The 18,037-nt window shown below is 31.2% G+C and overlaps 1 protein-coding gene across 7 annotated transcripts in view; it reads left to right on the top strand.

The window, feature by feature from the left end:
- The window catches only part of LOC118190745 (ankyrin repeat domain-containing protein 63-like), a 142,124-nt gene extending 132,265 nt beyond the window's left edge, over positions 1-9,859 (top strand). For 5 of the 7 annotated variants that reach the window (XM_035361518.2, XM_035361512.2, XM_035361517.2 and 2 more), the window contains one exon: positions 9,721-9,858. In XM_035361518.2, the coding sequence (XP_035217409.1) occupies positions 9,721-9,767 (47 nt within the window). In that variant the 3' untranslated portion in view covers positions 9,768-9,858. Of the gene's footprint in view, positions 1-9,720 lie in introns of all 7 variants that reach the window. The other 2 variants (XM_035361516.2, XM_035361515.2) reach the window with 1 other exon arrangement.
- The last annotated feature ends 8,178 nt before the right edge of the window (positions 9,860-18,037 follow it).

The following is an 18,037-nucleotide window of genomic DNA, read 5'->3' as shown; positions in this document are numbered from 1 at the left end:
TTAGTATGTATTTTTAACAGTGAAGTTTGTGCATTTAAAAATTTTAATGACATGCAAATTATTATATTTTCATTTATTTCCAATTTCATTAAAAGTATTTTTTTACAATTTATTGCCTGATTTTATACATTACATGTATGAGTAATAAATAATTATTGTAAATATGCTATGTAACTTATATTGTGATCTTGATAATGAAACAACTTATATATTATATATGTACGAGTCATGCATTAACTCATGGCAATTGAAATTGAATTGTTAGTAAGAATTAACTCATGGCAATTGAAATTGAATTGTTAGTAAGAAATTAATGATAATAAGATGCATTAATGTATCTAATAAGATGTATTATTGATGACAGTACATAAAATTAATTAAAACTGTAAGATATATGGTTAAAAGGTACTATTTTATTTTCGGAACCAGATTTTGTATGGATGGATGGATGTATTCATGTTACGTGTGTGTATGCACACACACTTATACACACGTGCATAGGCTCACCAGTGGTAGAGTGGTAAAATCTTTTAACACTGAATTCGAATACAGGCAAATTCTTTGGCTTCATGCACGTTTTCGTGGTTTTCTCCATTTGTAAAGTGTATACCAGCCAGTTTCCTCGAAGAAATGATTTTCTTCGAGGCATCCTTTCCCACAGGCAGATAGACCTAGTGTACTTTGCCATACTAAACTAAAATGAAACCCAAACCACTCATGGATACATACATTACATGTCTGAATCCTGTCCCGATAACAGAAAAGTACCAGTCAAAATTGGGCTTTTAAAGATTGTGAAAAGAGTTTTGAATTAAAATCCAGACTATAATTTCATTATCTTGTAATAAATACATTGGACTTAAGATTGCACTGTAACTATTTAATATGAGTTCCACTTAAGCTGTCAATAATGCTTTACATTAAGTACTGAAATCAAGATCAGAATGTTATGAATTAGTATTATTGTTCGCATAAGTGCTTCACATTTATAAGTCCATTCTATTATCAATAATTTAATATCCATTCTTAATAAATAAGAACAATATGATACTAATTATTACATTTATTCATTTACAAGTTCTATGAATTGCAATAATTTCCTTTTCCAATATCTTCTTTTACAAAATACTTTCAGTCTATAATTCCTTTTTTAAATGTTAATTTCTCTTCATCATAAGTAAAATATATGCACACATTATTGATGAAAAATTATTTAATTAAAATGTTCAAAGTATATGTTAAAAAAAACAAACATATTGACGTCTATAACATATTTATTAAAACTTATTTATTTACTACACTGAAATAATCAAATTCTCAGATTAATAGATAAAGTTTGAAAAGCAGGGGTCTAAGAAATCGTGTAACATTTATTTTACATAAGAATGACTGTATATATGTTACGGTGAAACACCGAAATCTGGAGAATGTCGACATTCACATAGTCGCTTGGTGTATGTCCGAAATATTTTGCAAATACTCTTATTTCTGAATTACACCGGTAAATGTCGACATTCACCATGTGCCAATGGTGAATGTTGAACATATAAGAATATTATATTTTCTTCCGTAATTCAGTCTCGAAAAAACGCACTTGAGACTTAAAATAAGAACTTAAAACACACAGTACATTGAAAATGAGAAAGGAAAATAATAGAAGTTAAAAACTTTATAAATTATGTGATTCCAATCTTATTTATTGCAACAACATAAACTATTATTAACCTTTGAATTGCACAAGAGGTCCTTGCTTTTACAACTGCATTTATTTATGGAACACTTCCTTTTGCAATGACAGCATGTACATATACTTCTCTCTTTTTGACCTACACCAGAGCATATCTGTGATTGTCGACATACACCGGTGAGGGTCTGAAAGTACAAGAATGTAGTGCAATATTCGATCTTTCACCAACGCATTTGGTGAATGTTGACATTCTCCAATTTCGGTCTTTCACGGTAACATATACATAATGATAACAAGTTATCTTTTATTCAGACATTTCATGCTAACCTGTTTTTATTGCATTCAAGTTTTAAAACTAAGTATTTTTAATGATTTTTCTACTACTGTTTCAAAATTCTGATTTTTATGCCAGTCAGAAATGATTTTCTTCCAGTATACAGAATTAAATTATTTATTTCTGGATTAGTCATCGAGTAATTTAAAATATAATACTTAGTACTATTACAAAATTTAAGAACTCCAACTTTTAACATGCTGCTTTTTATCACATAAAAAAATTAACCAAAATGTAAACTTGTAATATTGAAAAATTTCTCTCTTAAGTAAAATTATTGCCACTACATAATTTCAGCACAAACTAAATATTACAGTATATAAAAGAATACAGTGTATTGCCTGTAAAATTAATCATACTTACAGATTAACACATGAAAATGTAAAAATTATTCATTGGGTGCAAGTTGATGGTTTTCACAACTTTTCTTAAATAGATACCCAAATTATTGATATCTATCATAAGTTGGCTAAGATTATCAAATTATGAAAAGAAAACATACTTTAGAATTTGAAATATAAATTTTAATTATTAAATTAGGAAATAAAGCATGTTCATCTCCAAATCTTTCTGTAATTGGTTTGCCCTATTCTTTTCCCCAAGCGGTTTGTTTTTGCTTGGAAAAAAATTAAATAATTTCTGAGACTCGGCATTACACAAACTTCAGCAGCATCGGCTATCTACCAAATGCATTTCCTTTTTCTTTCTTTTAGAAATTTTGTATTCCTGTAGAGTTTCCACTGTAGTTTTTTTCCATTGTTGATAAATTCCAAAGAGCATATTTTAAAATTAAGGCAAAAAATATCACAGTTTGTTCATAAAAAATGTTGAAACTTGAAATACAACACAAAGAATGTATACAAAAATGGCAACATTGTTCTATTAAAGGATTGTTATGAGCATGGTTGGTAGAGTTTGGCACATTTTAAAAATTTGACGAGTTCTACTGAGGTGGTTGCAAGTAATAAATTAATTGCATTGTAATATGTGCATTTTTACTGTTGAGAATATAAAATTTTTGCTTATAATAAATATCTGAATATGCTAATTATTTATTTGCCCTCTTATGTAATTTTGATAAATTAGACACTATTCATTTTACATCAGTAATTTTCAGACTAATTTTAAATTTAGTTTCAGTGTAAATTTTTTTTTGTTCTCTGCTTTCTTATGTTTAAATTGAGGTCATGTAAAGCAACATAAAAAATAAAACTATTAAAAAATATATGAAAAGCAAACAAATGAACAGATATGAAAATTTATCAGTTCAGTTTCATAGATATTCCGTACAATAAATACCTACGTTAATTAATAGGTGAAACTAATGAAACGTACAACTTCACATACAGGATCTGTCAGAAAAATACATAGAAACTTTAATAGATGATATCTATATATTGGTTTCTAAGTTGAATTATTTTTATAATATGTAGTATGATATTTCCTTAACATGTTCGTACTCTTGCATATATGTAATACATGACAGTGAATCAAAATGGATTTGGAGGACTCTGAGGGATGTTGTGTAGTACAAGAAATCGGTTAGGCTAGAGGTCCTTCATCAAAAAATTATGGCAGAATGTGCAGCAGTCGCCTCAGACACATCGACTAAACATTGTTCAAATAGCTGCTCAGTATTGTGCTATAACTCTAGCTGTTAATGGCTACCGCTGTGACTGAGCAATCTAAGTAACTGTACAGGTACATATTAATAAATATTTTTATTAAACCTAGCATAGCCTCTGATATGTATGATTTAATTATAATTAAGTTTAATACTAAAGCACAAGAATTTTTGGCTAATCTTTGGAATATGGTAACAGGTAGTTTGGCGACATTTTGGTAAGGTGATAAATGCTACTAGCTAGGACTTTAGCAGTGTACATGGATAAAGTCAATGCCATTTTTGTGTAATTCTGGGATTTTTTTTTAAGTGAAAATAGGTCGACGTGTACATGGATACCGTGTATGTGCAATTCTTAAAAACGTGGCAAGCGATTCTGCACTTTTTCCCAATTTCGCACCTAATCTTCGTCATGATTAAGCATTTTTGTTCCATAAAAGTTCTAGCATAAGCGTAATTTGGCTAGCAGATTGTTGGAAAAAAATGTTGAGTTAAAAAGCACTTTGTGAAAACAAAATGGCGTCCAAAAAAAAAAAAAAAAAAAACTAGCAGGTTGCTGTAGCAGAGTTGGTCGCCAAATTTTCACCAAGTTACCATAATCCAAAGATTAACCGAATTTTCTTTTATTATTAAAGTGTGTGCATTTTTTTTATAAGCCGTTTATAAATATAGATGAATTTTAGTTTAATAGAACCGAGGCCAGACCACCAGCACCTGAGTGGTAAAGTCACTGAATACTAGATATTTAGCCCAGGGTTCCAATTTTGCCGAATGCATGGGTGCTTTCATGGTTTTCCTCAAGTGTAATGTGTTTAAGAGCCAGTTTCCCTTTGAAAGTCTTCCATACAAGCATCCCTCCTGTTAAAAGCAGATAGCACTCGAGTGCTTTGCATAATTAAATAAACCAAACCAAACCGAGGGCAAAAAAATCACTAAATCAAGGGCACTAAATCATGCTACTTGGCCAGTCAAAGGGATAATGTAAGAACCTAAAACAGTATTAAAATTAATACACTGCAATTTTGTGGATGCCAATTGCCTCATATTTAGCACACATTTCTAATTAGCATCTATGTTCCCCAAAGCCTTTTATCATTTGAGCAAAGGATCTTTTGTCAAACTTGTGACTATCATACATTTTTCTGTAAACTTTTATTTAAAACTGTGTAACTTCACGTTCCCTTAAGTCAAGGATGAATATTCCATAACATGTGAAGAAAACATATATTTATTTTCTCATATGTCGAACCTTTTTCAGTATTATACTCAAATATAAGACTTCATACTATATTTAAAGTTTATATATATATATCAATAAACCAGAGCCTGATCTTTAAAAAAAATCACATCACAGGAAACGAAATTTGAAATTAACACTACATGATATTCAAATTTATATAATTTTAATTTCAGCTTCAACATTATTCATTTCCTAGATTAAATCGTAACATGGACTATTTAGATATGTTATGTCCTACACTTCCTTCCCTACAAAAAAAGGGGCCCACCAGCGTCAAGCGGTTAAGTCGCTGAACACTGGTAGTTCGGTCTGAGGTTCGAATCCCGCGAACAGGCTGGCTGCATGGATGTTTTCATGGTTTTCCCCATGTGTAATGTGTATACAAGCCAGTTTCCCTTAGAAAGTCCTTCATGAAGGCATCCCTCTGCTTAGGCAGATAGCCCTCAAGCTATAAATTGCTATAAACCACATAAACCAAATCAAACCCTGAAAAAAGTTAGGAACAGATTATCATTTTAACACAATAAACTTTTTCTTTGTGATCACTTCTGAAACACTACTTCTCCTCAATATACAAATTCTGGTACTGAACATCTTCTTTTTGAAATGACAAGATTTACACAAAAATTAAATCATGTAGAACTGCTGGTGGTCATCGTAGAGAGGGTTCACTGTATTTATTAAAGGTCAGAAATTTATTCAACTATTTCTAAAAATGCAAATTAATCAACAAAATCTGGTATTAAGTACTTTGTAAGCATAATTAATAACAACTTCCAAGTTTGATTTAGTATGTATGATAACAGTTTATTACATTAACGAATGTCATTTGCTTGACAGATATGAAGAATTTCTTTTGAGGAGCTGTTTTTCTTGGAGGGTTGGTTTAGTTTGTTTGATTATGGAAAGCATACAAGGTCTATGTGGGAGGGATGTCTTTGTGGAGGATTTTCTAAGGGAAAACTCTCATATCCATGTTACGCATAGGAAAACCAGGTAAGTGCTCATGTAGCCAGCCTGTCCAACTGAAATCAAACTCAGATCAAACTATCAGCGTTCCAGTCACTTTACCACTTAGCCGCTGTTGGGCTGTATGGGGAGGGCCATGAAGGTTAGGTTATTTAATTACGGGAAAGCCTCGAAGGCTAACTGCCAAAGGGGAGGGATGCCTTCGTGGAGGACTTTCTAACGGAAACTGGCTCGTATACATGTTACACATGGGGAAAACCACGAAAACGCCCATGCTGCCAGCCCACTCACGGGATTCAAACCTCGGACCGAACTACCAATTTTCAGCGACTTTACTGCTCGCGCTGTTGGGCTCGAGGGCCATGAAGGAAAATAATTACATGCACTGAAAACTGAATTTTAAACTAAATGTATAAAGAAAGCAATGGAAATTCACTTATCAACAGTAGTTCCTATTAAATTAAAATAGTGCTTAAAATAAATTTATAAAGCTATTGAATGAAAATTTTCTGTTAACATATATCAGACATGTGTAAGGAGTAACAGATTAATTATTTCTAATATTATTAAGTAATTTTCTTATAAAGGAATTAAAAAATAAAAACAAACAAAAGCTTCTTTAGAGAAATTATTCTACTATTAAAAATCATATACTACTGGAATTAACATCTCACTTTATCGAAAATTAAATAAATGCATTTTTAATTGATAAATCAAGTTGTGCAGAAATATTAAATATGAATACATTAATCTTAATTATTTAAAAAAACTGAATGTGAAGATGGGAAAAATTAAGAGAAAAAAAGCTTTGTAGACTATTTGCTAGGAAATCTGACATTCTGAAAAATGAATACACGCATACACACACACTCACTCATATTTATATGCATAAAACACACACATATTGATAGATATAATTCACATATGATTAATTATATATTCATAATATATGTATGTGAGCATGCGTGTGTATACACACTCACGCATATAGTGAGAAATTTTGTAATGTTTGAGACATAAATTTATATTCTTTCTGGAACAGTAAGGAAATAATACTTTAAAGAAAATTTTAAAAATAGTGTCACTAGAACGAATTTACGTTGCAAAGTAAAAATGTTTTTCATTCAAACAACGCACTTCGTAACGCCGAATAACAGAATGTAAACAAACGTCAGAAATGTGACATCACTCATGTGGGCGGAGTTAATGGTGACCCTTATCTGGATTGTCATTGGCCAAACTTAAGCTGTTGTTCTAGCAGTGTACATTTTGCTTATATGCAAACCGGACGAAGCGAAGGGGCATTTTCCTTTTATTTAGTTATTTATTCTCCGAATACCGGCAGCTGTTGATTCCGATTGCGTAATATCACGTGCGGAAGAATTAAGGCGCAAGTATTGCGCAATAGCGTTTGCGATATTTCACAGAGATAAAAGAGTTTTACTGTGCTTGCTATACAATGAAAATTTAGAAAATGTTCAGAAGTTCTAAGTTATTTAAATATTAATGAGATTGGAAAAATAAAATGTATTTATTTTAGGTGCCAAGCGAATGTAATAAATATGCTTTATTTTTATTTATTTTCTCTATTTTGAACAGAAATTTCGTCATTAAATCTTGTAATATGATTTTTAGTTCTGCATATTTTTTTCTCTTATTGTAAACTAGTTCTGTGAATTGAACTATTATTTAAAATTTAAAAAAAAATAATGTAATTGTTTTCCATGGTTGAGTTATGCTCATTCTCTCTTAATTAATACTGAATTTCTCATATTTTAAATTACAAGTCTAATTTTTCTTTTGAGATCATGCAGATGTGTATAATGTAATTGGACAGGTGCTTATATTTTTTCTTAAAATGTGCTAGAAAAGTGCTTATTTTTTTAACTAAAATGTAGCTATGAACCCTGTAACAAGTCATGTGAGAATAACATCAGGAAAATTAGCATATAGAAATAAATACTGGAATTATTCAAACACCTATATTTTAAAAAATAGTTCTACATATGATAAATATTTTTTGTCTGTTTAAACATTAGGTAAACATTGTAGTAGCAGTTAAATAAGAATAGCATACATTAAATAACTAAAAAATTCTAATCATCTTTTTAATATGATATTGTTTCTTTATAAGCTGCCAAAATAATTCTTACCCAGCAAGGCAATGAATGTTACAGGATAAAGTATGAATAAATATATCCAAAAATTTATGGAAATTTACAACATTATATGTCTATTAAATCTTCTAAAATAGAATAACAAAAAGTGTATTCATTTAAAAAATTGCACAATTTGCTCTCTTTTTCAAGAATTTAAGTGGTAATTTCTGAACCTTTCTGAAATTTTTATACTCTAAATTTGCATTAGATATATAGTATTCCCAAATTAAGTTTAATAAAGAAACATTATGTTTACATTAAAAAAAAATCAATCAATGTGTTAAAAAAATATTACTCCACTAACTTGCTTTGTAAACACATGCTTGGTAAAATTATATTTTGGATCTTCATTAAAACTCAAACTTTGTTGTTTTTAGAAAAGTAGGAGGTTTATGTTAAATGTAATTAGAAACATGTAAATTTTTTTCACAGCGCATTAATCAGGAAGAAATATTTTAATAGTGGTTTGTCTGCAGTTGTTATGCCAAAGTTCATGTATGAGCATAATGATTGTATGATTGATTGAATGTACGTTATGATTCTGGAAATTATTTGACCGATAATATACTCCTAATTATAATTAATTAATATCTCTTATATTTTACAGCTGATTCTTCAGCTTTCTATATATTGACTTCCATATCTTTTTCATGAACATTTGTAACCCAGACCTTTAATGCTTTCTCAATATTGGGATCTGTCTTGCTGTGTATCTGTTTTATATTTAGATTTTGATTTGCAAGTAATATCTTCATGATTCCTTAAAAATATGGCATAGAAGAGTTGAGTTACATTTAACTTCAGAGCATTCTTGCAGCATTTCATTGATTCACTTTTGTGAATTGGTCATAGTCGTCTAACAAGTCGAGTTATCCCTTAAATTATTAGTCCTCTTATTAGATTTACTTAAATTTTACTCCCTTTTAAAATAGATTTAAAAAGTGAGCACTTTCTAGATCATAATATAAAGATGATAAAAATGTAGAGCTCAAAACACTGCAAAGAAAGGTTTTGGCTCAAAGAAGCAAGTTCTTTTAAAAATCAATTTTGTTAAATTGGATAGTCTAGTCGTTTTCCCTAAAACTTGGAAAGTGGTTTCATTTTTACATTGTTGACTTAAATCGAAATAATATTTGATGGATTAATCTTTTCCATTGCAACATTACTGTGTCATTTTACAATTTCTATTCTCTTTTTTGACCTTATTTGGCAATTTTATCTTTTATTTATAGAATTTACTCAATTTTATTCAGTTTAAAAAGTTCATTCTTTCATATTTTTATCATAATAATTGACTTGTTGATAATAGTAAGTGATGTGTTTTTCATATTTTCATATACTAACAGGATGGAATTTTGGCATATTAATAACAATATCTCAATGATAACATTAATCATGATTGCATTAAGCAGCACCTACTGTAATAATTTTATATCATGCTATATTTGTGGGCCTGTTAAATTATATTCTTTTACCTAATTATGAAACTTCTGTTTAAAAAATAATCTGTATATTTTTCCGCTTACTAGTCCTTTAGTAGAGGTTTGTAAAGTAAGGTAATTGTAAAGATTGAAGACAGAAACAAGAATTTATTGTGTATACATTGAAAATCTGAAACTAAAATTTCATCTTATAAGAATAATTTTATTTAACATTTCATTCATTCATTTCATATTAATGAAATTTATGTAAATGTCCATTGAGCAGGCCATACAGAAGTTGCCAGATATGTGATGTCAAAAATAAGAAGATAGATGATGTGCCCTAATGTACTTGAGTCTCATTTCATGTTATCAAAAGCATTAAAAAATAAATAAATGAGCTATAATAAATTTTTAGTTCTTATCTCAATTTTGCCTTTATTTTGCAAAATTTTCTTTTAAATTTGTCTATCATGGATATTTGTTAAGCAGCATAATTTTGAAAGTATTCGTTATATATTTATACAAAAGTATTTCAAAAATGTATCACTAACTAAACATTGTTTAAACACAGGTGTTTAATTCTTTTAAAAATGAATCAAGTAAGGTAGGTGTTCAGCTTGAAACAATTTTGATTATGTAAATTTAAACTTTGAGTCCCGTGATCAGAAGATAGGTAGCTCTCAATTTTTTAAATCATCTGTATGTGGGATAATTGTAACTCAAGTTTGTACCAGGTGAAAAAACTGCATTTTAGATAAAGTGTTAGGCAGTTTTCCCCCCATTTCAGGGTTTCTGTTGCTACAACTATTGCAAAATTTGACTGTATATTGAAATTATATTAAAGAAATAACATTAAAATAAAACATTTTTATTTTTCACTGTCATATTATAAAGTTTCATTTTGGCAACTTATTATACAATATTTTGAATCTAAAAAATAAACAAGGTATAATGCTATAAAGCACAATTTACGAAGCAGCTGTAAGCAAAAGCAAAATTAGCTATGTAATAATAAAATTTTTCTTTTTAATTTTTTAATAGTAAGAGTTTTTCTCATGTAATTGTCTCAGAATATTCAAAATTCTCAGAATATGCATCAATTTTCTCAATAAAATTATTTTACACTTTTCCCTTTCTTTCCTAAAATATTTCTAGCTTTTTGCTGTTATAGAATTGGTTGCGATAATTTTTCTTTAGGATTTTAGACATTGCAGCTTGCAAAGTTTAGAAGAATTTGAAGGCAAGATTTATAGACCTACGATTCTAGAAGATTCGAGAAATATGTGACAAAATGAAAAATGTCTCCATGGTATCAACACGTAATGGATGTATTTTACAGAAAGTTTGCTATGAATTTCTTACTTTTTGGAGAATGTCTGGAAGAACAATGAAAACATATTTGAATGTTTTACTTCTGATACTAGAATCTTTTTCTTAACATGTTTATCTTCCCTTTATTTTCTCTACTTGTCACTAGATGCAAGCATGGAATATATCAAAAATGCTTCTAATCTTATCACATGGGTTGGCATTATATAAAGGGATTTTTTTATTAATAAAGAAATTGGAAACTTGCAATTTAAAAGATTCATCTAATATGTCTTAATGCACCATACACAGAGCTGGCATTATTTTCCCACCTGATGCAAGCTCCGTGGATAATAAATTCTGCTGCCTAGTGCCTTTCTAAACTCTGCTTCCAATGCCTGCTCTAAATTCTAAAAGCTTCGCTATTTCTAGATTTTTGTTGTTCGGTGTGTCACTAAATTCTAAAAATTCTGCCACATCAGCTCTATAACCTGCCTTTACCATATATATTTCATATTTCTTCTGAATGTTCATATTACTAAAAAAATAAAATTAGCCGCTTTTTCTATACATTCTAAATGCATTCAGTGTTTTTTACATTAACAGAAATCCTTAATTAAATCCAAAAATTCTAAAATGAAAAGTTTGGTTTATTTATTTTATTATGGCAAAGCACACTAGGGCTATCTGCCTAAGGGGAGGGATGCCTTCGTGGGGGACTTTCTAAGGTAAACTGGCTCGTATATACGTTACACATGGGGAAAGCAACAAAAACGCCCGTGCAGCCAACCTGTTCGCAGGATTCGAACCTCGGACCGAACTACCAGTGTTCAGCGACTTTGCCGCTCGGCCGCTGGTGGGCCCCTAAAATGAAAAGGAAACGTGTTGAAGAAAGAAACTGAATACATGAAGAAAATTAATCTTCAAAGATATGTGCAGTTATTATTATGTAAATTACCCAATAGTTTATGATTTCAGCCTTTACTATTAATTTCCCATTTCTATTTCCTCATTGATAGTTACTAAGCCGGATTAAATTAAAATAAATTGTAAATCTTTGATCTCTAGTCCATATTTTTAGTCTGAATTTGACTGTTCTTGTTTAATTACGTCATTGGAAGCTGTAATTGATTTTGTTAGCATCAGAGCATGCCTTTATGTTCTAAGTTCTTTTTACATAAGAAGCTTATTTAAACCTTTCTCTGATATTGTAGTCACTTTCAGACATAGCGATAATATACTTTACATGTGTCGGGGATTTTGTGTACTTAATTTCCACACATGTGTCGGGGCGTCACGTGTGTGGTACATATTCAGACAAATCTCTAATTGTTAGAAAAGATGCTTAAAGAGAAGGAAATCAATGTAAACTAGACAAAATGTTTGGGAAGGCTTCAAATTAAAATGACTGATAAATATTGAGTGTTGTTTTTACAAAAGATAAATGTTTTGTAGCTTTTAATGTGTAATTATCCTAATATCGTTTAAGAATCAATGTCATAAATTACATGTATTTTAAACTCTAAAATTTTATTATATTTTGATTTTAATAATTTTTTAACAAATATTGTTAAAAAAATAAAATTTAATAGTGGCCATGTAAATCCGTAATGCCTAAGGTTATCAAACTACCTAATTTAATTATTTATAACTAACTGCTTACCCTTAAAAATTACTTTATATATTAAAGTGAGTTATTGCTTTTCATTAATACTCACTGTGGTCACAAGATAAAACACAAAAATGTAAAAATTCAAGTAAAACTTATTCTTTGCATCTAGTGAGACTTAAAATAATACAAAACAACTTATCACCTCTACTGTATTGGAACCTTAAAGTATATTAACTGGTTTACAACCCTGGAACTCTACACGAAGCTACGACACTAACTGCATCAAACAGAGCCTAACTAACTTTTAACACTTGTCACCAAACATGCCTACATCAGGCCTTTCAGATTTGTTCTAATCAGTAGGTCTCTCTCTGTAGCAGCAGCAGGAACAAAATTCAGTCTTTTGCTATGAATCATGCTGATTATAATCTTACTTCTCATTTTAACCTATGACGTAAAATCTCCTGTTATTTACTAAAAACTTCTTGACGTTACTTCTTGATGTAAAATCTCCTGTTATTTACTAAAACTGTAAACTGACCAAGTAGTATGTGACAAAATTAGACATACATACACACACACGCACAAAAAAAAAAAAAAAAAAAAAAAAACATTAATATAAAGCTTGTAGAGTGATTAGGTTAACTGGAAATGTCGGAGAGATGAAAAATGAGCAACCGCCTTCACCGGGAATCGAACCACGGACCTCTGGAAAAGCGGCCCAGCGAGCAGAACCACTACACCACGAAGGCACAATAGGAAAGTGGGAGAAATACCTTATATATTTCTCTTTTTAAAGGGCGACTGGGGTTTTTAGGGGACCTAATTGCCAAATCCTGGGTGTGGAGAATCCTCATCCAACACCCTTTTAGTTCAGGCGCCACTGTAGAGACATTAGGTATTTTTTGGAAGCAGGCAAGATGAAAAATTAGCAACCACGTTCCCCGGGAATTGAACCACGGACCTCTGGAATACCGGCCCAGCGTGCAGAACCATTCCACCACGAAGGCACGCTAGAAAGACGGGAGAAATAATTTATAAGCTAACTATTTTAGAAGTCAAACAACAAAAATCAGCGTTATATTTTCAAATCTTCACAGAACTAGTTTCGATGCATTGAAACTAATTCGGCGTTAATTATATAAAGCTAACTGTTAGTGAAACGTAAATGTCACTTATCTTCTTTCAAATATGTCGTAAGTGTAAAATATTTAATGCTACTTGATAAATTGCATGAAGTTTATTTCATTCTCAAACGCATTAATAATTATGTTAATTCATGTTTAGTAATAATGCATACTACTTAGGGATCTATTTTATTTTTAGGAAGGTATTACAAAAGTGAAATTCAGGCATAGATACTATTTTTAATTGAATATATTTTTCCCATTCGCTCATAGGTCCTTAATTTTTTCATTAATGGTCCTTAAAAGTACTTAATTTCCGTGTGCAGAAATGTGTACGAACCCTGTTGTCGCCAAGGGCCAGTTTTTTTAAAAAAGACACAAACCAAACGGAGGCTTCTGAAATACTTTATGCGCTTCTTCTAACGTCTGTATTAAATGATATGATGTCATCGTCCTGGTTAGTATAATGGTTATCAATACTGGCCGCCGTAATGACTTTGTAAATGCATCATGCAGAATTGCCAACTCTCCCGATTTTCAACCGCTCTCCCGCCAACCCGATTTACAATATATTTCTCCCTACTTTTTCTTATTCTTAATATTTCTCACGATTTTTATGGAACTTGGCTTAATACTTCATTATATGAAAAAAAAAAAAAAAAGTGATTTTGGACGTCTGAAAGCAACTGAATTTTCTCTAGATTATATCTAAAACAAAAGCTTTGCGAATCAGATGAGAATTTCTGCTTTATGAGGGAGAGCATACGTATCCAAAAACGTCGTTCTCCAATGGGCATCGAGCTCCACTGGGTGTCATCTGGCATATATTAGCCAATGAGCACAAAGCAAACTCAAGGCTGCTATTTGGATGTTCTTTCGTTATTTCGTTCATCTTGTCCTGAGTTGTGTGAGTACACGTGCCTTCGGGAAATAGTGTTATAAATCGTCATCTTTTGTTATGTCTGCGAGAAAAGTGAAATACTCGTGTATGTTTCAAAAATCCTACACAGTTGACTTTCCTTCCATTATTTCCTCAAGGAAATGTAATAAATTTGCTTTTTTTCGATTTCGCATGATGAAAGCGCGGATGTTCTGAAATATGTGCGTACACAAAAACACAAGGACAACGTGAGGTGTTTTGAAAAAAACGAAAAATTAAATTTTTCTTCGAAAACAAAGGACCAAAAAGTGATTGATGCAGAATGACTATTTTCTGCCTTTTTACTAGAGCACAACCTGCCACTGAATGCATCGGATCACGCTGCAGCTTCATTTAGAAAAATGTTTCCCAATAGGGAAATCGCTAAGAAATACTCAAGTGCAATGACCAAAACAGGTGCAATTGTTAAATAAATGGGTTTGAAAAATTAATCTTCAGTTATTGATTGCATTAAAACAGCTCTGTTCTGCCTCTCTACCGATGGAAGCAATAATACCGATTCAAAACTGTATCCAATTGTTGTTTCTTTTTTTAATCCAGAGTCAACGATGAAGTGATTTTGCATGCTAAAGTTGCTGATGTTTCTGCTCTAGCAAATGCATCTTTTTCTGATATAAAATACTTTTTGAACACATTTCCTGTGTTACTTCATTTAGTCATGAAAGATGATGATGTTGCAACTGATATACTGCAGTCACAATTTTGCAGTTTACAATTAGAAACCTTGGATGAAGTTATAAAATCAGCTAGGATTGACACCCAGTGGAGTTTAATTGGAAAACTGAAAGGTGCTGACGGAATTTTAAAATATAGTGAACTGTCTAGAATTAGGTTGGCCATCTTGACAGTTCCCTATAGTAATGCGGAATTCGAGAGGATTTTCAGTGTTGTTGCGAAAACGAGGACTAAATTTAGATCTAATTTTAGTGATGACACATTAGAAAACTTTTATTAGCGAAAGCAGGCCTACGTGGCAATTGCTATGAACAAAATTATGAAGTTTCTTTCTTAACGAAAGCAAAATCTGCCAGTGTTCATAACATTCGTACGAAAACTGATTAAAGTTTCTTTATTTTTAAAACAAAATGATGCAAGTAATAAAAGTGTTTTTTATGTGTAAGATATTTTTGTGTTGCTTGCATTTAAGACTTAGTCACTATTTAAAGTTAATTCATTATTAAAAACTATATTTTTATCATTTAAAAAGTCCTTTTAAAATTGTGAAAAATCTCCTGATTTTTGAGTGTCATAGGATGGCAAGTATGAATGTCTTCGTGGCAGGGGGGCACTTAAAAAACTATGGCGAGCCGAAAGCCCTCCGGAGTGGTAGTGGTAGGGGAAAAGCAGTAAGAAAACCTTGGATTCGTGACCTGGTATATTCTTCCTCAAAATTCGGACAAAGCTGGGCAGAGTCGTAATGTCGCTTAAAATGCAACCAAGGCCCATACCAACGAGAGACATATTTCTGCATAAAATTCGTGAGCTTGTTCTAATGTTGCTGCTCAGGGCTGGTTTAAGAAATTTTAAGATCCTCTTCAAGTTGGTATATGTGGTCGCCTTTTCCAAAATTATTTTTTTCTAGGGAAAATTTCTACAGACTATTTACATAATTGATTGTCATGATCATTTTATTTCCAAAACAAAATTTGTAAATGCATATGTAATCTATTTCATATAGTATATATATATATATATATATCATATAGTATATATATATATATTCATATAGTATATATATATATATATTCATATAGTATATATATTAAATCTGTTGTTCATTTATCCATTTTTTCCACGTCTAAATTTTCTCATTATGAATATTTTCCCCCAATAATGATATTTGCAAGGTTTATTGTACTGTGTTTTCCCATTCTTTAAAATTGAAGTTTTTGTGCCAGATTCAGTTTTCCGAAGTTTTGTTTGCTTTGTTTCCTGTTTCATTGCATTGTTAACTGCACAATCATACCTTGTGTTTCTAGTGAATATTTATTTAGTTTGTTTTCGTATCATGTTTTCTTTAACAAAGCATCTTATATTTTCTCTGTCCGAAACACAATCAACGTCGCAAACAAACACGAACGCAATCAACGTCGATTAGAAATCCATGATGGATAAATATATTGCCATACGGATAATGATATATGATTGTTCTCCGGAATCCAATATATATATATATATATATATATTGCAAAAATATTCTACATCCAAAAACATCTATTCATAAATACAACATACAGGATAATGCACTTTTAAAATCTGTCTACAGAAAAGATTTTTATACTCCATATTTGCGGTCAATCTAACCTGAGAACACTGATGCTGTAAAAAGCATATCTTCTGTCAAAGAATATAATTACGTCACTTTTAATAATGGTATTTGGAAAATTACAAATTGAAATTATGTAGAGCAAAAGAGAAGCTTAAAGACAAAATTTTATTTCTAAATTTCAGTTTAAAACTGTACGACTTTACATATTAAGCTTTTCGGAACAATCGTAAGAGATTCTATTTTCGACGTATTTCAAGAACCTGAAAATTGTAGTAGCCAGTGTGTAACCAGTTTCTTGGATCCTACTTGTGGGAAAAAACTTCCGGGCTCTTAGTTTACTGCACAGTTAACAACTCACTAAGAAAGAAAATAAAGAGCGTAAAGAGTTTTTCGGATAATGAATATTTTTATGAGGGCTGTATGAATTAGTAAGTATATTAAACACGTGATTATAGAGATCAAAGGCGCAAAGCAAAAACAGAATTTTTATTTTTTATTTTTTTTTTTATTTATTTATTTATTTTTTTTTTTTGTGTGTGTGTGTGTGTGTGTGTGTGTGTGATCAGTTTGTAGAAGAGATATGTTTTTTTCGTGGCAGAAAACGTAAAAAATCCGTTTACACATGGGAAATCAGTTATATCTTAAGACTGGAACTCTTACCTGGTTGACAACCAGATATAATTATTAGACCAACGGAAACATTACAGCTTTTTCATATTGAGCTCTTCGTCAGAAAGGAGGTAGGACACCTAAGGGCACCGTAACGCTTCGTGTCCTCATGCCATCGGCATACTTTTCATGGTTCTGTTTACGCCACTGGCAGTAACCTCAAACACTCCCTTATTCTTTCAAAGAAAGTGTGTGTGTGTGTGTTATTATGGCAAAGCCTCGAGGGCTATCTGCCTAAAGGGAGGGATGCCTTTCGTGGAGGACTTTCTAAGGGAAACTGGCTCGTATACACGTTACACATGGGGAAAACCACGAAAACGCCCATGCAGCCAGCCCGTTCGCGGGATTCGAACCTCGGACCGAACTACCAGTGTTCAGCGACTTTACCGCTCGGCCGCTGGTGGGCCCCTTTCAAAGAAAGGCAATTAGGTATTAACGCAGTATTCCAGAATTAAAGAGAGGATAGCAGTTGTTACTGCTGAAGAAGGAATTACCAACAACCAGGCTGTCACGGCCTTGGTGATTAAAAAATTTTGATTTCGAGAATTTAAAGTATAGAAATACTGTTTCAGAGAGAAATTACACTCATTTTCATTTTTTCACTTATGCCTGTAATGTATAGTGATTCTAATCCATTGTCATTATTCGCATTTTATTTCTCATGCAAAGTCGCAA

The sequence above is a fragment of the Stegodyphus dumicola genome, chromosome 5, assembly GCF_044657685.1.
Source record: "Stegodyphus dumicola isolate Sdum_Otavi_A_Nest chromosome 5, ASM4465768v1".
Classification (NCBI taxonomy): Eukaryota; Metazoa; Arthropoda; class Arachnida; order Araneae; family Eresidae; genus Stegodyphus; species Stegodyphus dumicola.
This window is presented reverse-complemented; position numbering and strand designations above follow the sequence as displayed.